The following is a 23625-nucleotide window of genomic DNA, read 5'->3' as shown; positions in this document are numbered from 1 at the left end:
CTTGACTGTTTATTTTAACACAGATGTTTCAGAAAGGTTGACAGTGGCTGGAAGAGACAGTGTGAAGAGCTTTGTTGGATATATGGTGTCACTAATGGCTGGTGCTGTACTGCAATAAAAGCATGTTATAAAAATGTGATGTTGTCACTTAGAAAACTGGTCAAATATTCCATGGTCATGCTAAACATGTCTGAAACCCCTGGTGTACTGAAACCCCTGGTGTACTGATTTTTCTGCTAGTGCAGCTGTTAGTTGGGGCCTCAGGTAAAATCTGTTTCTGAGGTTCTTTTCACAGCTGATTTTTGTTCATAGTCTTCAAACAGAAAAGCTCATAGTTTTGTTCCATTACTTTGTATTGTATAACAGTGATTTGCAGACTCTTTTGATGCTTCCCAAGGCATAATTTGCAAGTATGCAAAATGTGTGTGACCCATTTTGTATGATTTTTTAATAATGAATGCACAAATACAGTGATGTGGATTAGAAGGGTGGGTTGGATGGTTAGGGTGTGAAAGCCATGAAGATAAACCAGTCAGTTTACACCGCCTGCAAATACAACTCTTACTCTCTTAAGCATGAATATTTGCTGCATCACATCCCAAGGAGGAGGTGAAGGAGGAGAGGTGCAGTGTATGGGTCTGGCTTGAATCTTGATTCACACAAGCACATACAATACATGTGATGTTATTTCCAAACAGATTTCCTCAGACTTGTCAGGGGCAGTTGTCTTTCAGTGAAGCATGAATACATGAGGGTTTTAAGTACATCTGCAGCACAGACATCTGAGAAGCTGCTGCGTAATTTAACCGAAAAATCTAAGGATGAGCTTTCACAAGATGGCTGAGCCAAACTAATGGCTTGCTGCTGCCTAAAGGGACAGCTGCTCTGTTCCTTCCCAGTCCTGCTGCTAGTTTATCCATGTTGCTTTTTCCTTTATGCAGACTCTGGCATCCTCTTGGTCATTCTTATAATTTATCTGTGTAAAAAAAGCCAAATAACAACCGAACCCAAAAAACCCTGAAATCCTCTTCTTAAAAAAAAACCCAAACGAATCAGTTTGCTTTCATTTCCCCATCACTCCCAGAAAAGCAATGTTAGCAGGAATTTGTGGCCAGCAGGTAGGGATCTAGGGAATGCCAGTGTCCTGGAAACATTGAACTCTTTCATGGCTCAGTAGTTGCAGGGAACAGCCATTCAGATGTGTGCCAGTTAACAAGTCCTCTTTGAAACTGGTTTCATACATAGTTCTATTAGAGGCTTTTGTCAGAACCATGAATGACAGTGAACATAAATTTTTCAAGTAAAACAGCTGAAAATACAAAAATATGAAAAATGCAGTTCAGCTAGTAGTAGTGTCCTTGTTTCAGATAGATGAAAGCAATGCAAATTTGACTGGAGACACAGAAAAATCAGCTTTATAGCTGTGTATTTTGGGCATCTTAACACGACTTGTACCATTATTTAATATCTTCCAACAGGATATTTAGACTGGGCATTTAAGAAATATCTTAATAATCCTTGTTTTTTTCCTTTGTAGAACTGAAGGAAGGTCACCATGGGAGCATTTTTAGACAAGCCAAAGATGGAGAAGCATAACGCCCAGGGGCAGGGGAACGGGCTGCGTTACGGGCTGAGCAGCATGCAGGGCTGGCGCGTGGAAATGGAGGATGCACACACGGCTGTGATTGGTTTGCCAAATGGACTTGATGGATGGTCCTTTTTTGCTGTCTATGATGGGCACGCTGGATCCCAGGTTGCCAAGTACTGCTGTGAGCATTTATTAGATCACATCACGAGCAACCAGGATTTTAAAGGGCCAGATGGGCCACCATCTGTGGAAAGTGTAAAGAGCGGCATCAGAACAGGTTTTCTGCAAATTGATGAACACATGAGAGTCATCTCCGAGAAGAAGCATGGCGCAGACAGAAGTGGGTCAACAGCTGTGGGTGTCATGATTTCTCCCCAACACACGTACTTCATCAACTGTGGAGACTCGAGAGGTTTGCTCTGTCGAAACAGGAAGGTTCACTTCTTCACACAGGATCACAAACCAAGTAACCCGCTGGAGAAGGAGCGTATACAGAATGCAGGTGGCTCCGTAATGATTCAGCGTGTGAATGGCTCCCTTGCTGTTTCAAGGGCACTTGGGGACTTTGATTACAAATGTGTCCATGGGAAAGGTCCTACAGAACAGCTGGTCTCACCCGAGCCTGAAGTTTATGAAATTGAGAGATCAGAAGAAGATGATCAGTTCATCATCCTGGCGTGCGACGGTATCTGGGATGTTATGGGAAATGAAGAGCTGTGTGACTTTGTAAGATCCAGACTTGAAGTCACTGATGACCTTGAGAAAGTTTGCAATGAGATAGTTGACACCTGCTTGTACAAGGTAGCCAGACTTGAGAGAAGGAGTTTACTGTGCTTTCCCTATTAGAAGTTTATGAGCAAGCTAATAATAACTTTGCTTCCAGTCTATAAATATTCAGTGGTTTATGGTAACATGACTTTGACAGTGATGACCATGTTTCCTACAAAAATGGTGATAGAAGGGAAGGAAAACACAACAGAAACAATGCTTTTCTGGGTGGTTTTGGTTAATTAAGAGGTTATAATCATGTACAAGTACACTGTGATCAGTGGAAAACTAGAAGCTAATGGGAATTTATGGGCAAGCTAAAGACAATAAGTGCCCTTTTCTGTTTCATAATGTACTTTACAAAACCTCAGCTCTTAAGATTTAATCAGGCTAGAGAGTATATTTCCCCTTCCTAATCTTTCCCTGCTTCCTTGGGCACATAGTATTAACATTACTGTCATATTTACATCAAGATACATGCAGAATCAATGAATCTTGACTTCATATTTTGAAGACCTGGCTTCCTAAGTTAGTTTTTATTTTGGTTTAATTACTGTATTTCTTACTCACTGTTGTGTGATACAGCTCTGAAATCAGCTCTAGTAGATGAACATGAGACTATTTGGTTTTACAAAACTATGTAACTTTGTCTGCATTAACTTCTACTTTGTATTAATAAGTTGCAGTGTGATGCAGTTACTGAGTTGCAGAGCTTGATACTTATTTTGCAAAGGTAAACTGGAAGTCATAAAGCAAAAAAGCCAACTTTTTTCTAAAGAAACAAGGCAACATCCCTGCTCTTCCCACGTGGCTAACAGGATCTTTTCCCTTCTAGAAAATTGTAATTCCTTTCCAACACCTTGGCAGATTGATAATGGTTATATTTTTGTTTACTATTTTTCTTTGGCAGTCCTAAAAGCAAATACCAGGAAAGGAACAGTGGCTTGTGAATGCTGTGAGCTTTGCAGGAGCCAACTGTCAGCACCTCCCCATACCCATATACTGCTGTTTTGCACACTGGCTTGTTCTTGATCTTGCTGACATGAGTGGAGTTAATTAGTGTTAAAAGTTAAGCCTGTGGATGCATGTTTGTAGGCCAAAGCACAGGGGTATTGAAAGTAAACCAAACAGTTACTTTGCGTAAGCAGAATGTGTTTGTATTTTTAAATATTCAAGTATTGGGGTTAATTTATTTGGAGTTTTAAATGTAAACATTTTTTGCAAAGATCTGAGTACCTTACAGCTGGTTTTCTAACAAATTCTATCACTTGCAACTTTTCATGTTTTAAATGAAAAGGAGAAGAAAAAACCTAATAGCTGTGATTTTCAGTGGAATTACTGTCTGAATTAAGCACCTTCCTGATTAGTGCTTTTGTGCAGTAATGGTTTTGTTCACCCATTCAGCTGTTTTCCCAAAATGATTGGATGGCACTTAAAAAAGATGGAACACAACTTTGTAATTATATATCACTCATTAATAATGTCAGTTTTTAGATGACAATGGGGTGTCTTTAACTGGCTCCATGTAGTCTTCAGACCATAGAAGTGGAAAAAACTATGACTGAAGAGTTGTACCAAATGAATGGGCCTGGAATTCTGTAAGGGGTACAGGGAGATTAATTCTAATGATAATATTAATCCATTATAGTGAAAGTTGGATTCTGATACCATATGATTTGTGAATTTCTGTATTTCAAATGCTTTGATGTGTGTTTAACCTGGTGTGTATACATTTCTCAAATCATTTTTTCTTTTCCACCAGGGAAGTCGAGACAACATGAGTGTGATATTGATCTGTTTTCCGAATGCACCAAAGGTATCGCCAGAGGCGGTGAAAAGAGAGGCAGAGTTGGACAAGTACCTGGAAAGCAGAGTAGAAGGTGGATCATTTAAAAAAAAATAAGTAACTTTGTTTCTAAACAGACCCCTGGCCCCCTTCCCCTTCCAGCAACTAAACCCTTAACACATACAGGCTTTTTAATAGACCTTCAAGTGCCGTTGGCCATCCTGTGTAGCTCTGAGAAAGGCACTCATATATGTCCTGAAAAAGTTCTGCTACGAAAGTGCAGCAGCCTGTAGCCCTGAAAATTATTCAGGATGGCAGAGAATTCATTTATGCCCAATGTTCTTCCTGAGTCTGTTGACAGCACTAACTTCAGACCAGTGAATCCTGGTTCCTGTTACATGGAGTTAAAGAAAATAATCAGAATGTCTTACAAAGTGTCTGTGAAGATGGTAATTTGAGTGCCATTTATAGTTAAGTACAAATCAGTTAGCTGTGATACTTTATTATCCAGTAATAGTTACAACTTGATTACTTTAATCTTTAAGCACCCGCTTACATATTTACTTATTTGAAAGTACTTCAGAAATTTGTCAAAGCTAATCTTTAAGCATTCATGACAAACAAAAGCTAGGAAATCATCTTACTCTGATAGTAACTTAAAAATTTTTCTTTAAATTTGTATTTCAGGAGTTCTTAAACTTTAAATTGAAACTGCGAGTCTGGGGCTTTTTGGATTACATAAAATATATTTTAAATCAATTAGATTAAAAATAATTTCTGATTAAAACTGCATTTATAGTGCCTTTTGATATTTAAAACCAACTACATCTTGGAGTTTGTTTCTGAAATCTAAGACATGCTGTATGCATTATTTGCATAGGTTAAGTCTATTTTTGAAGTGGGCTCCTCTATGTGTTACAAGTCTAGTTATGTGTGTGTATACTCCCAAGAATCCTTAATAGCACAGGGCACGATAGGCAGAGTTCTCCACAACCATGGTAGCAGTGATTAGTAAGTTAGAGGAGTACATTATGCACTTTTTTCCTCCTTAACTTGCATGATGGTAACACAGTGCAGCTCCAGAAATTTCACAGAGAACTTGCCTGCATGGGAATTTTGGGCTCAGACAAATCCATTTTTAAAGCCCTTACAACTTGTGTAGGTGCTCCTGCAGAAAGTACCACGTTTTTCAAAGGCTTCACTCGCCAGGTCTCAGCAAACTGCATCTGTTCTGCTCCTGAGCAAATGCCCAGGCAGACATTTCTGTGTAGTAATCTCCACACTTGCTGAGAGGAGAGGTTGGTGCACAGTGAGTGCTGGTGTGAATCTCCCTGACAGCGTGGCAGGAATGTCCCAGTGCAGTCACACTGCAGGAGGGAAGTGTCAGCAGAGCAGGGAGCAGGTTTGCACCAGGCCTGTGAGGAGCTCGCTGTGTGTGCCCACCCACAGAGCTGGGGAAGAACAAGTGTGCTGTACATGCACACATTGATTCACAGCGTGGCAATTCTCCTTAGCTGGGCAAGTGCTGCCTTCTTATCTTAGATATTGTGTCTGAGCTCAGACAAACCCACGACCTAGAATATGAAAATATGATGAAGCCAAGGCTGCATCTTCAGCTGGCCTCATGGTACCCCAGGAATGTTACAGTGAGGAAAGCTGGCATTTTTGTACAGCTGCCTCATTTTGTAAAGGAACAGCCTAAACACTGGACCTGCACGTGGTTATGGTACATACAAGGAATTTGGCTGCTGGTACTTTGCATTTATACAAATAGGAAATTTTCAGGAATGATCAAAGTGTGATAATTGCATAGAGGCAGAAGGATTCTGTATGTAGTTATAAAAGACTTTAATACTAATTGAATGGGATGATGTCTGAACAACTTGAGGAAATATATTGTACTTCCTCTCAAGGGTCTTTGCTTAATATCTAGAGTTATCCTCAACCTTTTGTCTGTTGTTGCACAAAAATATTATTTAAATGAATGAATATTTAGTAAACACTACTCAACCCAGCAGTGATATGTATCAGCTGTTTGCAGAATTTGGCCTTTTAGGACTTATGCATGAGGAAAGTTGAAAGGCCTGAACTAAGACAGAATTTCAAGAACAGGAGTTGATAACTTTGTTATATTTAATATATAATTCATTAATTAATGTGCCATTGCATTGTTTCTGAAGTAAGTGGATAATGCCTTATTGACTAGTAAGGTAGGACTGCTGCAGCATCTGAAACTTTACACACTACAGTGAATAATCTTTCTCTTATATTAGGATACTATAAGAGTGGCAGTGCTTAACTTTAAAAGCCTGATTTTTGGCTGAAGGAACTAAAAAACATAAAGAGTACTTTTAGAATGATCTTACTAATCTGTATTATCAATTTAATTTAAAATTAATTAAATGGAAACTTGGTCAAAATGCATATTACATATTTTTATGCACTTCAGTACTCAGTGAAGTCCAGCAGATAATGAGAGTCGATCCTTTCTAATGTGCTTTTTTTCTGGTTGTATTTTTATCCCCTTGGCCCAGAATATACCTTTATACTGTTAAAAACTAGTGCAAATTTTAAAACCAAATAGGATTTAATAACAATGGTCATCTTGAATAAGGAGAGATGATTCAGATCTTAAAAAATGTAGAAACTTTTCTACTTACTATGTCACTTAAGACTCTCCTGATGTCTTTGTGGTCCAGATTGGTAGCTGCAACAAATAATGGAAGAAGCAGCAAGTGTGGAGAAGCATCCTTGTGCCAATACTTGCAATAAATCAATGTTACTTCTAAAGTATCATGTGAACTTCATGGTAGAAGTAATCAGTCATTCCAAAATGTGTTGCTATTATTTGCACTAATATGTGTTATCAATGTGTTGACTCTAAAAAGAAACTTGTCTAAGCTTTTTTTTTCTGTTCTCTTTTTTTTTTTTTACGTAAAACCATTCCGTAATAGGTATTCCCTGCAATATTTATACCTATGTAGAGATAAATAATTTTAAGTTAGCTGTTATATGTTCCTTCCCTAATTTTCACATAAACAAAGTTCTGGCTTTTTCTTAAACTTTGTATGGAATTCCCATTTTTGAATCCTTTCTTTTAGGGTTGTAAGTACATTTTTCCAGTACTTGATGCCATGAAAATGTGTAGAAGGTTTAAAAGTAAATTAAAGACTGGGGGGAGGGTCAAGGTGTATTGAAACAAGATAATTCCAATAAATTAAACACAGCTAGCAGACCGACTCCATTTGTTGTGTCTTCAGTGTTCATTCAGTCTGTATCTCTAGTTTTATCAAAATATAAATGTATTCATTTAGTGGAGACTGTATGTTAAATGTACTGCAGTTACAGGTTGTGAAACTGTGTAGTATAGGTCAACTATAAATTCCTTATTTTTGTACAGCAGAACTTTAGAACTAGCACAATGTAGCATATTCTAGATGTTCAAAATTGCACAATAAAGGAACTTGGCAAACCAAATCTGAGATCTTGGCTTCTTATTCAGATTTAAGATTCATAGATTATTTCTTTGCTAAATGTAAGATGGTAAAATGAACTTTGGCTGTAGATTTTGAGGAAATGGCAAGTTTTTGAGGTGTCTCTGGTGTGCAGTGTCGTGTGTTCAAAATTTAGGTTTTGAAGTGAACAGCTTAAAGTTTTGTGCTGCAGAGTTTTGATTCTGGTTGAGGACTAGGCAGTGTTTCCACTATACCTTGCAAATAATTTACACAGCCTGACTGCAAAACAGAGCTGATGGTTTTTGTAAACACACACAGCCCTGAAAAACCATTACATACACAAAAAGTAATTCACAATTGTTTTTTAGGTTTTGTTTTGTTTTGACTTGACTAAAAAGGACTGGATACATTTTGGTTTTAAAAACTTTCAATGTGCCTTATCTCATAAATTATAAAATGGAAACTTGGTATGTTCTTCTGGAATTTAGGGCAAAATCTGAATGCTTGAGTATTTTGCAAAAGTGGTACTGATGAATTCCAAACTGTGTAAATGCTTTATTACATGAAGAGTAGTGTGCATGTACATACATGCATGTATAGATGTGCACATATGTACACATTATTGTATGCATGTTGCAGTATTCACTTGAGGATGAAAAGCACCAGGTCTTAATAATTCACATTTTCTGCAACTTCTGAGAGGTCATGTTTACAGAGAAATGAATGAGATGCATTTTAAAAAATGTTCTTGTTCTTTAAATTTCATTAAATACCTACTTAAGGAGTGACTCTTCAGGGGTGGTATGATCTTTAATGTCTTGAATTCAAATAAAACTGTGTGCTTTTGACTTGAGGAGAAAAGTGAAAAAAGCAAACACAAAAAAAAACCTCATAAAAACCACCAAACCAACCAGGCCTAAGAACAAAATTAAAGGATTAATGTCTTGACAAATGTGCTGTGGCTACAATATAGATGCTCTTCACCCAGAAGCTGGAGTGGATCAGCTTTAAGTTTCTGCCCTGAACTGAAATATCTCCTGAGTTGAGAATGAAGCTGTCAATTAGATGTGATGTCCCTGGCTTTTAATTAATGTGTAATAGTCCTTAAAATTTGCATGTTGATGTAATGCAGTGAGGTACAAGTATTGGTTAATACACATACAGCCAAGGGAATTACTTCTGACATGTCTAACCTTTTATTTCTTGAAAATACTGTGTTTTCTGTGATGGCAATAGTATTTTATCTTGTGTTGCAGTGATAAAACTGGTGTTAATATCTGCCCCATGCCTTGGGCATATTGTGGGAAGATATTACATCTTCTGTCTAATGTATAGCAGGAAAGCCATTAAAGATTTTTTTTCCCCACTGTTACTAGATAGCTGTGTATTTCTAAAACCAAGTCAGCATGTGAACAGCAGTAAATCTGTGTCAAATGTGTTACAGGTTTTTACTTATGGAACCAAAATTAACAATTACCATGTTGAGTACGGTCTGTCGCTTTAATTTTTTTTTAAAATTTATTTATTTTTAATGTTAAGCTGCCTTTTTATAAAACTGAGTGTTTCAATCTTTTGAAGTTAAATTTGGACTGCACTTACAAAAAAAGTACTTCTGATTCCCAGAGATCATAAAGAAGCAGGGTGAAGGAGTGCCAGACTTAGTCCACGTGATGCGTACGTTAGCAACTGAGAGCATCCCAAACCTCCCGCCGGGGGGGGAGTTGGCAAGCAAGTGAGTTCACATCAGTGTCCGTGTGGGGTTTGATTTAAATCACATTTAACTGCAAGGCCACTCTTAAAAAAGTTGGGGGGCAGGGAGGGAGGAAGGGCACAGGACAAAAGGTGATGATTTGTTCTCCAGTTCTTATTACTCAGTTGTTCTGGATGAAAAGGACAAGCCTAAGAATGGAGTTGACTATGAATCATTGCAAAAATTAAATGTCAAACTGTAGTTTTGGGAAGGAATGAGGGGTTTTTAAGGGTGGCCTGAATGTCTGTTTTTCGTAATTAACTGGGGTTTCTGGGGGGATGTTACATTTGAACATGTGGAAATAATGCCCTGACTTTAATTACTTGGGTTGAAGTGTTGCACATTACAACAAGAAGTGATATGCATAAAATGTTTTGCTTGGCAGCTTTCTTTTCTTGTCTGTAGCCATGTTGTAATTGCTTAAAAATTTGCTTTTGTTCCTCTCTGCTTGTGACAAATCTGAAAGCAAGATAGAAATCTATCAAAAAAGAAAAGTGGGAAGTCAAATTTGTAGCTTTATACAGCTGACTTTGTCCTTGAAGGGTTCAGTGGTGATGCTCTGTGGTTTCCCAAATACTCAGTCTTTTAAGGAAGCAATGTGCTCAGTTTATTTGCACCCCAAAAGATGTTCTTTTTGATTCAAAAGATTGTTCATGAGCCTGTGCTGTGTTAAAAAGGATTGGGCACATATGATAGAGTATTTTTGACCTTTCAGAGTCTGATTTTTGTATGTTACACCAAAGCATCAGGACTTTAGACACAAAACTGAATAAATTATAAAATTAAAAATTGAATAAATTATGAAGGGATAAATTGAATAAATTATAAAGAGATAACTGTAAAGATGGCTTCTAGAAAACAGTATTGTTCTTATAGGAGCTGTTTGACTAGGAGAAGAAGAGATGGCAATTTAAAGTATAATAGCATCTATTTAGGATGGGCTGCTGTACTGTTGGAGTATGAGTGAGTCAGTTACTCATGAAATGCAGCATACAAATTGATTTTTCTTCATCTCCTTTGGCTGGAAGTAGCATCATGGCTGTGAAGAAATGCTGAAGTGATGTGACTTCAGGATTCTGTGTCTCAGTGATGCTAGTTTGAATAGGGACATAGAGAAATATTGATTTAATTGGATGTTTATGTAACTTAAAGCACTATTGCCAATTTGGAAGGAAAATAATGCTTTTCAAGAAACCTGCCTGTATTTAGAATCAGAGATACCTGTTTCTTGAAAGATATGGGAAACTTTCCAATCCTTCTATGTAATGTACCTTGTGTGTAATTGCTTGATTTTATTGCTTTAAATCCAACCTCTTCTTTCATGCCCTATAACCATTCACTCTGATGTTTATACATGGTTGTTCCTGACTCTTCAGTGTTGCAGGATGATTACAAAGCCTGTCATCTGCTTTTTCCTTCTCTTGCACTCCTTTGTGATTGCTCTGCATGCATTCATCAGCAGTTTAAAGGTTGCCCTTTGTAGTTTGTTTTGCATCACAATCTGCTGCTTCATCTTGGTTCTGCAGAATGGGATCCAAAAGAAAGTTGCATTTAAAGTCCAATATGTAATTTCTATTTTTTACTTCCCTCTTTCCTTCCTGTTCTCCCTTCAAAGTTTTTTCCTTATATACTGGGAAAGGCATAGGCATCTTCCTTCAACCTCACATTTGCTTGTGTTTTGTTTTTTGGGGTTTTTTTCTTTCCTTCCTGTTCTCCCTTCAAAGTTTTTTCCTTATATACTGGGAAAGGCATAGGCAGCTTCTTACTTCGATCTCACATTGGCCTGTTTTGTTTTTTGGGGTTTTTAATTACCTGTTTTCAAGAGGTTTTTTGACTCTCAGCTTTTCACCCTATGTTAAAAGAAATAAATAAAAATAATGTTGCTCATTTGCATGTTGATTGCAAATGTATTCATATTTTATCAATCTATTTCTTATCAATTTTCTATCACTATTAGAAAAGTCAAGAATCTCAGAGATGAAGGTTCATTTCAAGCTATCTTAAATATCCTAAGCAGGGGCCTTTTAAAAAGGAGGTGACTGTCAAAATGCTTGAATAGATTTTTTTGTATTTTTTACCAGACAAAATTTATCTCATTCTGAAGACACAGTACACAAACCTGCAAATTTCTTTTTTTGTTGTTGTTGTTGGTTTTTTTGAGGAAAAAATTGCAGGAAAGTATTGGCCATGTCACTGTAGAAGAGTACTGTTCTAGAACTATTTTTTTCATGTTTGCACATGGAAAGTACATTTTAGGACGTAACACAAACAAAAATGTACTTCAGAATATAATTTTTTTTTGTCCAGAAAATAACACAACACTGTTCCCCTATGGAAGTAATACATAATACATGCCATAGTGCATGAGGCACTACTGCAGTGGTTTTTGGGCACACGAATGACAAGGACATTCAGTGTCCACTGAGGTTTCTGCTGCCCTTTTTGAAAGGGAAGACCTGACTGTCAGGTTGTGCTCTTGTCCTGCTGAACTCCAAGGGATATTCAGCCTTGTTTGTCTTGAGCCTAAAGGTTTTTAAGGATTTTTAATTTTTTTTTAAAGGTTTTAAAGTGCTAACTTACAGTAAAAATGTTTCTCTGAATTTGGAATCTTCTAAAGTTTGCATTTAAAATAAAATTGGGAATTTGACTTGGGGGGAAAAAAAAAGAAAAACACAGCCTTAAAATCTTGTGGGTTTTTTGTTTTTTTTGCTCTAGACGGAGTGTGATTGAAGCTGTGTATAACAGGCTGAACCCCTACAGGAATGATGATGCTGTGAGTATCTTTTCTCTTACATTCTCTTTCTCCCCACCCCAATTATTTGAGCTGTTTTGTAAAGAAAGATATTGTAAATTTCTGTTAAAGATCCTTTCCCCCAAGAAAGGAATAACAGTATTGTGCTTTTTGGACTGTGTTTTGTAATTGTTTTCTGCTGATCATCATCTCAACCCTCAGTAGGGTTGATTCATTTGTCCTCTGGAATTTCATTATTTCAGTCCTGCTTGGGTTTCCAAGTGCTGCCAAATGGTGGAAAGAGTCATGGGGGGCTTTTTTTCCCCTTCTTTATGGGAGACATTTTCTTCTAAATATCAAGGCAAAAAATGCTATATCTAAAGGTTAAATGGATGTGTTAAGAATATATTAGTTTACCAAATGGACTGTGTAAACACTTTTATTCTTAAGCATAGAACATCTTACAGCAAGCAAACACTTTGGGTTCTTATATGTCAGTGCTGAAAGAGACATAAATCCACTGTCAGGTTGAGGGGAAGAAAAACCAAACAGTGAGCATGAGCATGATCCCAGTGGCAGTTTGATCACCAGAAACAACATTCTGTCACTGAAAATAATGTCTCATAGAGCAGTTAAACTGATCCTTTAAGTATCAGCAGAAATTTCTTCCGTGCTTGGATGTGACAGAAGTGAAATGCAGCCAGACATAAAGATTGTGCATTGGCCTTACAACTGTGCACTAGTTTTATTTGACAGCCTTCATTCTATTTTTAGCATTAAAATTCCTAAATAGGGGCTGAAAGAGGATGCTTTACCTTCAAAATACATTCTGTAGTATGTTACTGTTCTACAAACCTATAGTACACAAACTTTGTGATCATGTTGGCAACTGGGATACAGAAATTTGCATATGGAATAGTTGGCAAGCAGCTCCTGCATTTTTACTCATGCTGCTTTTAGTTTTCATTCTTGAAACAACCATTTTGCTCTTTCATATAATTGCTCTCCTTTGCTACTTCTGGTCTTGAAGGAAAAGCTGGAGGTGGTACTTTTGCAAAGGGCAATCTCAGTTTGTGGTTTTTTTAAGTACACCTCCGTGCCAACTGTTCCTCTCTGGTTTGCAATGGATTCTGTGTGCAAGTTTGAATGAAGGGTGCATATCTTCAGTGCTAAGAAATTATCATGTGTGGCATTGCTAGAGACTTAATTAGCTTCTTTCCTCTCCAAGGAGTCACTAAGTCAGTGCTTTTCAACAGAAGTAATATTTCTACCTCCTGCAGCCTCAGTAATGATGGGGAGGTGTAGCTGTGGAAGCACCAGGATGAGCTGTTGTAAAAGCCCATCCTGCCCCTTAATTGCTTATGGAAAAGGAGCAGATGATGCTGAAACAACCAGAAGTGGTGCACAGGAGCAGTTTGCTCTGCCTCTGTGCTGCTGATCGAGCTGTTACTTCAGCTGCAGAGCTGTGGCCCCACTTGCTCATGGTTAACCTGTGAGCCCACTTGATGAGGTGGAGAAAGCTGAATGCAGAGCAGTGTAAGCAAGGGAAAAGGAAACAGGCTGACACAAAGGCAAATGGATTAAAAAACACTTGGTAAAATTAAATACTGGTTAAACCAGGGATTGGGTAAACATTTGTCTGGCTTGTGGTAGTTATACAAAATCTGCTGTTGCCTGTGGGTCTAAATGGGATGAATTTTTGGGACAGTCAGGTATTGGATAGGTTGAAATACCAAGTAGAGTGACCATACAATTATGATTTGGAGCACAGCATGTCTCTACTTTCAGTTTTTTTGTTACATACATTTATTTTTTCCCCCTTGCAGTTTTATTACCATCCAAAATTACGATTTCCTTCAGTTGCCTAAACTACACTTCTGTAACCTTAAATTAAAAGTGTTAAAATAGCTGTGAGTTATAACAGGGTGTCACTTGATGTCTGTATCTTCCCATGCAGCAAGGGAGGGCTGAGAAAACAAAAGATGATAATGGTGATAACACATGACATGAGCACATCCTGCTCTTTTCTCACACCTGTGAGCTGAGAGTATCCATTTTGTATTATTTCTAACTACTCAGGAAATAGCTAGAAAGGCTCTGGAAATGCTTTTGAGTAACATGCCTAGGATCTTATTTTCAGGATTGATTAAACACTTGGTCATATTTTGAAATTTCTTGATTCTGATGTTTTGTTAATTAAGAATATGTGGGGTTTAGATACTTTTTAAAAGCTGTTTCTGAAAGGGGAGAGAAAAGAGACTCCTGAAATGATTTAAGTCTTTACCCTTTTCAGTCTGGATTATCCAGAAACTGCCGCAAGGATGGGCACTCCAGACTTTAAAGGGTTCCTTCTTTTTTCTTTAAGGATTCTGCCTCAACTGATGATATGTGGTAAAACTGCTCATCTAGCTGTGGAGTTCACGTTTCATCCTGCAAATGAAAGTGCAGCCCAACCTCAGTGACCCTTCTTAACATCCATCCTCAACCTTAATTAAAGAAGGGAATATGATGTGTTGGTGAGAGTGACTACAGCAGTACAACATCTAGCCCAGGAACTGATCTTTTTTGTAAAACAGACTTCTGTAAACGTGATTTCAAACCATAAATTCATGTTGTAAATCAGACTCCAGCAATTTATGTTGTATGATTTTGTTTTTGTAAAGTGCAATTGTCTTTGTACAAATGCTCATATTTAATTATGAACCGCTTTAAATCACTATAAAGGTTAGAAGAAATGTTTTGGCTTGTGTGATGCAACAATATATATCCCTTTTAAAAATCATGTTGTGGTTTTGGATTGCAAGGAGCAGCAGCCTAGCCAGCTAGGTGCTCAAGAGGTGCACAAAACTGTTAAAGATAACTTTTTGGTTTATATGAAAGCTGAACTCATGGGCAACCTACCAGAAATTGCAGTGTGTGAATTTCGCTTGGCAATGGAAAAATAACTTAGGAGTAGTGCACATTCTTCAACAAGCAGACATAGTTTTCTTGGATGCACTCCTGCTGTCACGTTGAGTTGAAGGGATTTGTGATTTTGAGTTCAGTGGGACTTAAATCATGCCCTATTAACAGTATCCTGTTCATACATGTACCAATCTTGGAATTAGAACCTTGGTTCTTTGCACCTCTTTTTTCATTAACCCTTACCTGAAACTACTAATCACTGAGCATGAAGACAACTTTCTACATAAAGTAGGAGTCTGCAGCATTTTTACAATCCTGATTGGCTGGGTCTGCTGCTGTTCCAAGAAAAATACTCTTGAATTCCATTTTATCAATAAAGCTTGATTTAACAAACAAGACATTTACCCATAAATGTGTAATTCCTTCTTTTCCTGCCTTTTAAAATGTCAGTGCCATTGTAAATGATATTTTACTTGTGGAAGAATATTTTTCTTAATTGGTAGCCCATTTTTAAAATGGGAAGGATTTTGATTATTGCCCAAGACATAGCCATATGCTAGAGGATGATGTGGGATTAATCCGTTACCCTATTTTTTACAAATGTGGGTTTTTTCAGGCTTTTTGGTGTTGGTTTTTTTTTTTCCCCTCCCTACTGAAAATGTGCATTGGTTTGAATTTGCCTACTGTTTGATAAAAATACATTTGTCAAAGCCTGACAATCTTTAACATTTTATGGTGTGTGTTTTTAATTGACCCACTTACTTAGAATGAGAGACTAGTGGTTAAACAGTACTTGTGATTTGAGGTATAGCATGTTGACAATATTTAACTGTTTGTTGTTTAAAATTCTAATTTAAAATTTTATAAGATAATAAACTAATTTGATTTAAGCTTAGCTTTCTCCCATTGAGCATACGAAAATTAAGTTTTCAAGTCAGTCGTGTTTGCAAAACTGCTGTTTTGTGCACCTTGTATTGTCTTTTTGGTTGAGAATATTGTATTTAATATGTAGTTTACTCATTTAGTAGGCAGATTCCTCAAAAGGAAAATCAGTAAAACAAGTAGATTGTAACATTTACTGCAGTTAAACAGAATCAGAACTTGGTGTATAATTACTTTTTGATAGGAAAATGTAGTACAATGCATTTTGCTATATTTGTCTTTCCCTAACTTTGACATATACATATTTGTATATATAGCCTTAAAACTAATGCAGAGTTAGGGAACACTGAACAGTGAAAAAGTAACTTATAGTGTCTTGGAACTAAGTATAGTATATACCAGCAAACTTTTCTTTTATCCCTCTTGTCTATGTGGGGTGCTTAAACGTAACTTCATTGTATTCAGTTTGTAATCTGTTCAAGCATGAATGAAGAAAACATAAGCACTATTTGTATTTATAAATTTATAGCAATTTTTGGTTAAAGAACCAGTTCCTTACCTACCTATGAATAAATGCTTAAAATGTCTAATTTTGTTGTAGAGTGCAAAACTATAATGATGTTAAGTTATAGCTTCACAGGCACCTAATTAACGAGCATATTTAATAATACATGGCGTATTAGTGCAAAAAGCTAAACTTAATTTAGGACTAGGCAGATAAAGTTCTGTCTTTTTTTTTCATAGAGACTAAAGTTTAGTTTTGGAAACTGCAAAACCTTGAACTGGACTGTGGAACCTTTGAGTTTTAAACTTTAAAAATCGGAAGCAAAACTGTGGTGTGAAAAGCCATACTTCAAACCATAATCACTTAAACTGTCTCAGTGACAAAGGAGATTTTTGAAGCCTCTTCTGACGAGGTCTCCTGAAGGTTAGAAAGGAAAGAATTCTGCTGTTGCTACAGGCAATGTGAGTAGGTTTGAGGGTAGTGGCAGAAAGCCCGTTTCAGGCCTTTCTCTCTCCCGCCTACGTTCAGCATTGTGGTGAGCTCAGAGCACTGAATTATGATGTATGCATAAACACTGCCATTTTAGATACAGACTTTGATTACAGAATAAACGAGTTGAGTATATAAAGCATCCTAGAAAAGAGGCAAGCTGTACTTTTTTCACTGCTCTGAAAAGAAAAAAGGCACTTTTGCACCTTTGTGCATCTCCTTCTTGCACCAGAAACTTTTTTTTTTAAATGCTAAAAACATTAGCACCTCAGGGGCAAGGCAGCAATTTTTATTTTGAAATATTGTGTGCTATTTATTTCCCTCTTGGAAAAAGATTCATGTGTGACAAAAATGAAAATTGTGTGATGTTAACATATGTATTTTTAAATACATGTTCAAATAGGATGGTCCCGATTTGCTTGTTTTTAAAAGGAAATGACATTTGTAAAGCTACTTTGCTTCGTATGCCATGCAACTTTGTTTTCCTTCTACATTTGACAGCTTCACTGGCTACAGTTTCTGTGAGTTTTGTTATAGTCAGATTAAATGTTTGGCTGATCGTTCTGGGAGAATACCTGTAACTGCTTTATAGACAACTGTTCCAAATAATTCTCACTAATTCAGCATTGAAAATATGTTCAAGACAGAGGCTTCTAAAATGTGCTTTAAACCAATGTTGGGTGAACTCAATGCAGTGACATGAAGTAGGATCCTAGCTTTGCAAGGCTTTGTAAATCCTTTGTATCCATAGAGTCCCCAGTACTCGTGCTGGGGCAGGAACAGAGCCTGAGCCTTTCAGCTGGGCTTGCTCTCAGCTGGCCCAGGAGCAGCAGCACCACAGCCTCGAGGCACAGCCATCACTCAGTTAAAATCTGAGCTGGAGTCAGAATGGGAGAGAGGAATTTCATCAGCCGTGGTTGCAGTGCTCTGAACTGCGGCAGGCGTAGGTTGTGGCAGCGAGGTGCCTGGTGAATACTGAGCAGCAGATGAGTCATGGGAGCACTTACTTGAGAGATCCTGAGTTCCTGCAGGTGCCAAAGCTGATCTTTTCAACATTCATTTGTAGCAAACTGACTTCAATGTCCATTACATTATGTATTGCAAAGCTGGTGCTGTCACTAGATAGGTTCGTGTCTGAGCCATTTTGCTCAGTTCAAGAGTTGGAAGCTTGAGATGATGTAACAAAATTAGGGATCAGTTTTCACTTCAGTTGATTCCCTGATAAGAATCCCGCCTTAATTTTATACACTGGGATAGGAGACACTTCCTATTGCATTCCATTTTTAGTAGTTTATGGTCTGAGGATGTGGTTTCATGATCTTAGGCCAAGACTAAACCATTGCTCCTAGTTTGCCCCTACTGCCTTTTTTTGTGCCAGTGCTTGTCCTTAAGTGGGTGTGCAATTAGGAGGAAAAAAAACTATTTTCTTGAGCTGGGTGAATTGATATCCAGCTGTGGGCTGCTGGTGCTAGGGAAAAATCAAGAGTGGGGAGACAGGACTGAGAGCAAAGGAATGCTTGCCCAACCCCTCCTGCCACAGTTTGGGAAACCACACCCAGATAAATGATGGCTCTGTAGGGAGCATCGAAGCCTTTGCAGATCTTTCCCCACTTGAGACAAACATTTTACTTTGATAAACATTTCTTTTCTTTAAACTGGAACCATCAAACTTCAGTCTCAATGTCTTGTGAGTGAGTTCTGTGCTGACAACCTTCCTCTGTGTTTGCATTCTCTGGAGGTTTGGAGCTCTGTCCTGTGGGAGAGACAGCATGGCTGCCACAATTAGGTTAATGATATGGTTCTTAGAGCTTACCTTAGTTCAATGTACGTCAGGATTTCATCATGCAAAGATGTTCACCTCCATTTCTGCCTGCACCTTCTTGAACTGCTTTTGTGCACCAATGACTTGGTGTGTTTCAGTTCCTTGGGATTTAAACTTGGCCATGTCTGAAAGGGGCTCACCTTTAGGAAAGCCAGTGCCCTTTTCCTCATCCTTTGGCAAATGCAGTATTTGATCCAAACCTGAGACAGCAAAAGTGTAGAGCTACAGGGCTGTACCTGACCTTCTTGTGTAGAAAATGAATTGTTGCTTGGTGCCAAGCTTTACCAGCTGTGAAAATAATGTCTCCTAGATGATGAGTGTGGCTCCTTGTTGCTACAAGTACCCGTGTCTGAGGTGATCATACCTGAGCCTTTATACCCAGTTCAGGGTGTAAACTCCCCATCTGGCTAGAGAGGTTTTTTGACTCTCTAAGTGGTGAAAAGAGGCTCCAGACGTGAATTTCCAGGATGCTGTAGCACAAATAAATGCATGTGATTCCTGCTATAAGCTGTAAGAAAGGAGCAGAATTTAAAAGTATCAATCTGTGGCTAAATAATTTTGACTGACCTGTCTGATATACTGATCAGAGACTCCAGTCTTTTGTGAGCTTTTTCTCTGGAGTGCTTGCACAGTCTGCAGCTTTTGCAGACCCAGGTGTGCACATCTGAAGCACTCTGTGGCCTTATTTTGCTTTATAACATTGCTTTATAAATGAGGTAGCAGCCACCTGGGCTGTGGCACATGTTTTACGGAGGTCAGGAAGCTGGAGGAAAACTTGAAGCTTCTCTTTAATGTCATGGACCACTAAATGCATTCAAGTAGAAAAAAAATAGACATGTTAAAAGTTGAGTTTACATTGTCTCCCATTGACAATTTGTTTCTAGAAAAATGACAAGTGTTTTCACCATTTGCTTAATATGTGAAAAAAATGTCTGGAGCTTTAATCTCCTGATTGTGTCAGAGTTGTTGACTTGTAGTTACTTGGGCTTTGTGCATATCCCTCATTTTCTCTGTGTTTTTGTTTGGTGTTCCTTTTGAGCAGCAGTAATACAGATCTTTCTTTTCCCCATCTCTTGTACACATTCTTCTAAAGTCTTTGCTTCCAGGCTAAGGGGACAGGAGTAATACTGATGTCTTAGGAAAGTCTTTTGGGAGAGGTTTGCTTTAAATGCAGTGACCACAAAACCCCCCAACTTTTGCACCACAGAAGCTGGGGAAGTGGGCTTAACTTAAAAAATGCCTTTTATAGAACAAAAAAAATCTGAAAGTGTCAAAATTTGGGTAGAAGTGGGATGACAGGTCAGATTTCTAGAGTGGTTTATGCATAGCCAGATTTTTACACATAATTTGAACTGATTCCTGCCCAAGTACTTTAAAAAATATCGCTAGGCACCTGCTTTCTTATTTTTTCTTTTTTTTTTTTTTTCCAAAATGGGATGGATAAAACCAATGGTGCTCACTACTGTGTGACCAGCCATTTCTCTGAGGGGTGGGTGCTGTGTCAGGCAGTACCACTTTCCTTCAGGACCACGACTTCAGCACTTCTCAGCTTGCTCAGTAACACCCAGGCAAAGCTGAAATTCCTTTTTGCTTCCTTGAAGTGTTGGCTCTGAAGAGCTTGGTGGGAATGTGGGGTTTTTCCAGGTGGACAGGACTCCCCATGTGTGTTGTGAGGAGGCCTCTGAGTTGAAGGAGCTGCCATTGTTATTTATTTTGAGAAGTACCTTCAGGAATAATGGGGAAACACACTGGCAGGTCCTCAAACATTCAATACTTTTATTCTGTTGATGCCTGTAGAGCAAGGTCCAGAGTTTCAATTCAGCTGTTACTGAATTCCAGCCAGTCTGAGCAGTGCAAATACTGGGTACCCAGTTTCATTTTCAGTTGGGATTTCAGGCTGGATCACAACTGTTCACACTGCAGGGGAAAATTAGAGTCAGATAGGCTTGGGAAAGTCAGGCACAAACTTAACTTTACATCCTGCTGACGCTGATGGAGCTTTTGCTCACAACATACAAATTCTGCACGTGTTGTTGGAGCCTTGACTATCCCACTTCTCTTGTTATGAAAAACAAATGTAATCTTTATTCAGTTTAGGTTTTGAAAAATCTTTCAAAGCCAAAGGGAAGACAGTGGTAGTGTTAAAGCAAAATGTTTGGTTAATCTGAGATAATTTCTTAATTCTTTAGATATCTAAGAATTTTTGTTTTTAAAACCTCAGAAGAGCACAGTTTAAGAGGTTTGGTCTTTGATGCAGTGCTTTTAGCTGCAAACAAATGAAATCCAAAATGATGTATCCAGGATGGAAAGACAATGAGACCTTGAAAATGTAGGAATAAATGTCCTGAATTTACATAGAATTATATCCATGTCCAGTGATGGACTCCTGAAAGGTTGGAACTAGATGATCTTTAAGGCTCTTCCAACCCAGACCGTTCAATGGACCATTCTGTGAAAGGATCTTTGACAGTGTTTATAGGGGAACTTTTTATTCTGAGTGAGTGATGCCAGACTGAGAAGTCTGCTGCAATTTGGAATTTCCAGCCCCTTAAATTGGAAACTGGGCAATTGCACACCAGTGCTGGGATGCTGTTACCCCACGTTCCCCAGGTTAATGCCCTGCAGCCTGTGGAGTTGGGGCTTCCCAGCCTGTTCTCGCTGATGACCTTGGGCACCAAGAGTTAAATTGTATTTATTAACCAGATCTAACTCTTCAGTGCCAGGAATCCACTTTTTGGAGTAAGTGCTGAATTATGCAAATGTTCTTGGCAAATGGTGCCAGGTATTTCACTGCTTGGAAAACTCAATTACTCGTGACCAAGAGTTGATAGGAGACAAAAGCCGAGGTTCTCCCAGCCAGGGAGTGCTGCATATCTGAAAAGTGTGACCTTTGACTTCCAGGACCAGCTGTTTGATAAATCTTTATAAGCAGAGATGTTGGGCTCTAGCATCTGTCTTGTTCCTAAGACCACGTACAAACATGCTGAATTAGAGAGTTTTCACCTGTCTTCTCACAGAATTGACTCCACACCCTACCATAAGAGTCTCGTTTGTAGTGACATGCTGTGCCTGTCTTTTTAGAAAATTCATGACCTCTTTATATCTATTTTGTGGAAAGTGTAACTTTTTTCATTGATGACCTGTATAAATGTGTGTTACGAATGGAGAGATTTAAGCTTGAAAAGCATGTTTGCAGATTACACAGCTTCATTATGGAATTTATAAATTTAACAGAGTAATATACAAGAGCATAACTATTTTCCTTAAGTAGAATGTATAACAATATATAATAAATTATTCTCCACGTAGTTCACCCACTATTTACAGTTTTACACAATTCAAACTGTGTGTTTACAGAAAGTTCAATAAATGTATATTTTGTACTATGTACAGATTCCTGGTCCCAAAGAAAATGTGTGAACTTAGTTTCTAACTTAACTTTTGAGATTTTTCTTTTTTTTTTTTTTTTTTTTCTTTTCTTTTTTTTTTCTTTTTTTTTTGGTTTGGAATCAGTTGAACAAACTGCGTTATGCCTGTCGATGGTGGAGGCTTGCATTGGAGTAAACGGGAATTGGAAATATTTCTAATCTACAAAAGTGATTCCACTAAATAAAACAGGCAATTACATCGTGTGTGTGTATTTGAGTGCTACATCAACCATCCTCACATCTCTTTTATTGTCCCTGATTTACAAACTTTCCAGGCCTCCTTCAGTTTTCTGGCTCAAAGGAGTTAGATTAGAATGAAATACTGAGGGCTTATCGTGATCACTTTTTAGTTACAATTATTAAACTCCCTCCTTTTTGCTGTTTTTTCCCTTTCATGTTGAAATTCCAAGATAAAGCTGCATGTGCTTGGCTCCAGCCCCAGCATTCCCCAGAGGCCACCTGGTTTGGGACTTTCAAGAGAACTAGGGATGGATTAGGATGCCCAACTTCTGGAATAATACATGACACAAAATACATTTGTATCTTTTGCCCTGATTCAGATTCAGTACTGTAAAATAAAAGCTAGACCTTTGTAATATCATTTCTAAGAATTCAAGGATGCTAAAGGCTAATATAAATATGGTTTTAGCCTTTATGATTTGAAGGAAAAATGAGCCTGGATGTAACAGCTCACATTTGTCATCTGTGGAAATCTTTATAGACAGAGCTGGCAGGATTTTGATGTGGATTAAATAAATTAAACCTGGGGAGGGGGCAGGAGGGGATTCTGCTGTCACCTGAGACCTGGAGCAAACTTGTCTATTAAAGGAACTTAAAGATTCAGCCCCATTCCTTTAAGGATTAAAACTCAGAACCACTGCATTGTCTAGCAAAAGAAAAGAGTATTTTCTGTGGATTAAAAAAAATGGAATTGCAATGATAAGATTGACTATGAGCCTTGGTTCACATTAATGGAGCAGACATGGGAGACAAAATATATCCCAATGTTTTCTCAGAGTGTATAAAAAGACTGGTTTGTTTATCCTATCTAACTTAAAATATGCATTTTAATATATTTTTCCTCAAAGCCAAAGAATAATATACCTCTGAATAGCATTGTTAGTTTGTTTAAATGGGTTTTTTCAGTCCTGACATGTAATAATAAATTTGAATGCCGTCCAGGCTGTTTAGATAGAAATATTAGCCAACTGCAGATGTTCATCATGGCTGAATTTCATGAGGCTGCATTTATGTGAGCTAATTTAAAAGAGGAAGACCCCTGAAGCCTGGTTAAGTCATTTAACTTCAGTTTTAGTCTTCAGCAATTTTTAAGAATATAGGAGATTATTCTAACAACTTCTGAAGGAACAGAGGCGAATTTAGCAAAAAGTAGAAGATCTTACATTTCCTGAAGGTTTGACTCGATCTCAGAGGTCTTTTCCAACCTTCATAATTTCTGTGATAGAAATGACTAAGACAATTATCCCTGCAAATACACACACCCAGGAGAGGCTCTG

At 37.9% G+C, this 23625-nt stretch overlaps 1 protein-coding gene across 2 annotated transcripts; it reads left to right on the top strand.

Annotated features, from left to right (window-relative positions):
* The first annotated feature begins 1537 nt into the window (after positions 1–1537).
* Positions 1538–22070, top strand: PPM1A (protein phosphatase, Mg2+/Mn2+ dependent 1A). Of its 2 annotated transcripts, none has more exons than XM_039733082.1 (5): positions 1538–2389; positions 4119–4236; positions 9221–9329; positions 12063–12120; positions 14444–22070. In XM_039733082.1, the coding sequence occupies exons 1-5, from the start codon at positions 1556–1558 to the stop codon at positions 14471–14473; spliced, it is 1149 nt and encodes a 382-aa protein (XP_039589016.1). In that variant the 5' UTR covers positions 1538–1555; the 3' UTR covers positions 14474–22070. The 2 variants fall into 2 exon arrangements, with proteins under 2 accessions (XP_039589016.1, XP_039589015.1); XM_039733081.1 differs by having other exon boundaries at positions 14372–22070.
* The last annotated feature ends 1555 nt before the right edge of the window (positions 22071–23625 follow it).

This window comes from Passer montanus, unplaced genomic scaffold, assembly GCF_014805655.1.
Source record: "Passer montanus isolate IOZ18808 unplaced genomic scaffold, ASM1480565v1 scaffold82, whole genome shotgun sequence".
NCBI classification, from domain to species: Eukaryota; Metazoa; Chordata; class Aves; order Passeriformes; family Passeridae; genus Passer; species Passer montanus.
This window is presented reverse-complemented; position numbering and strand designations above follow the sequence as displayed.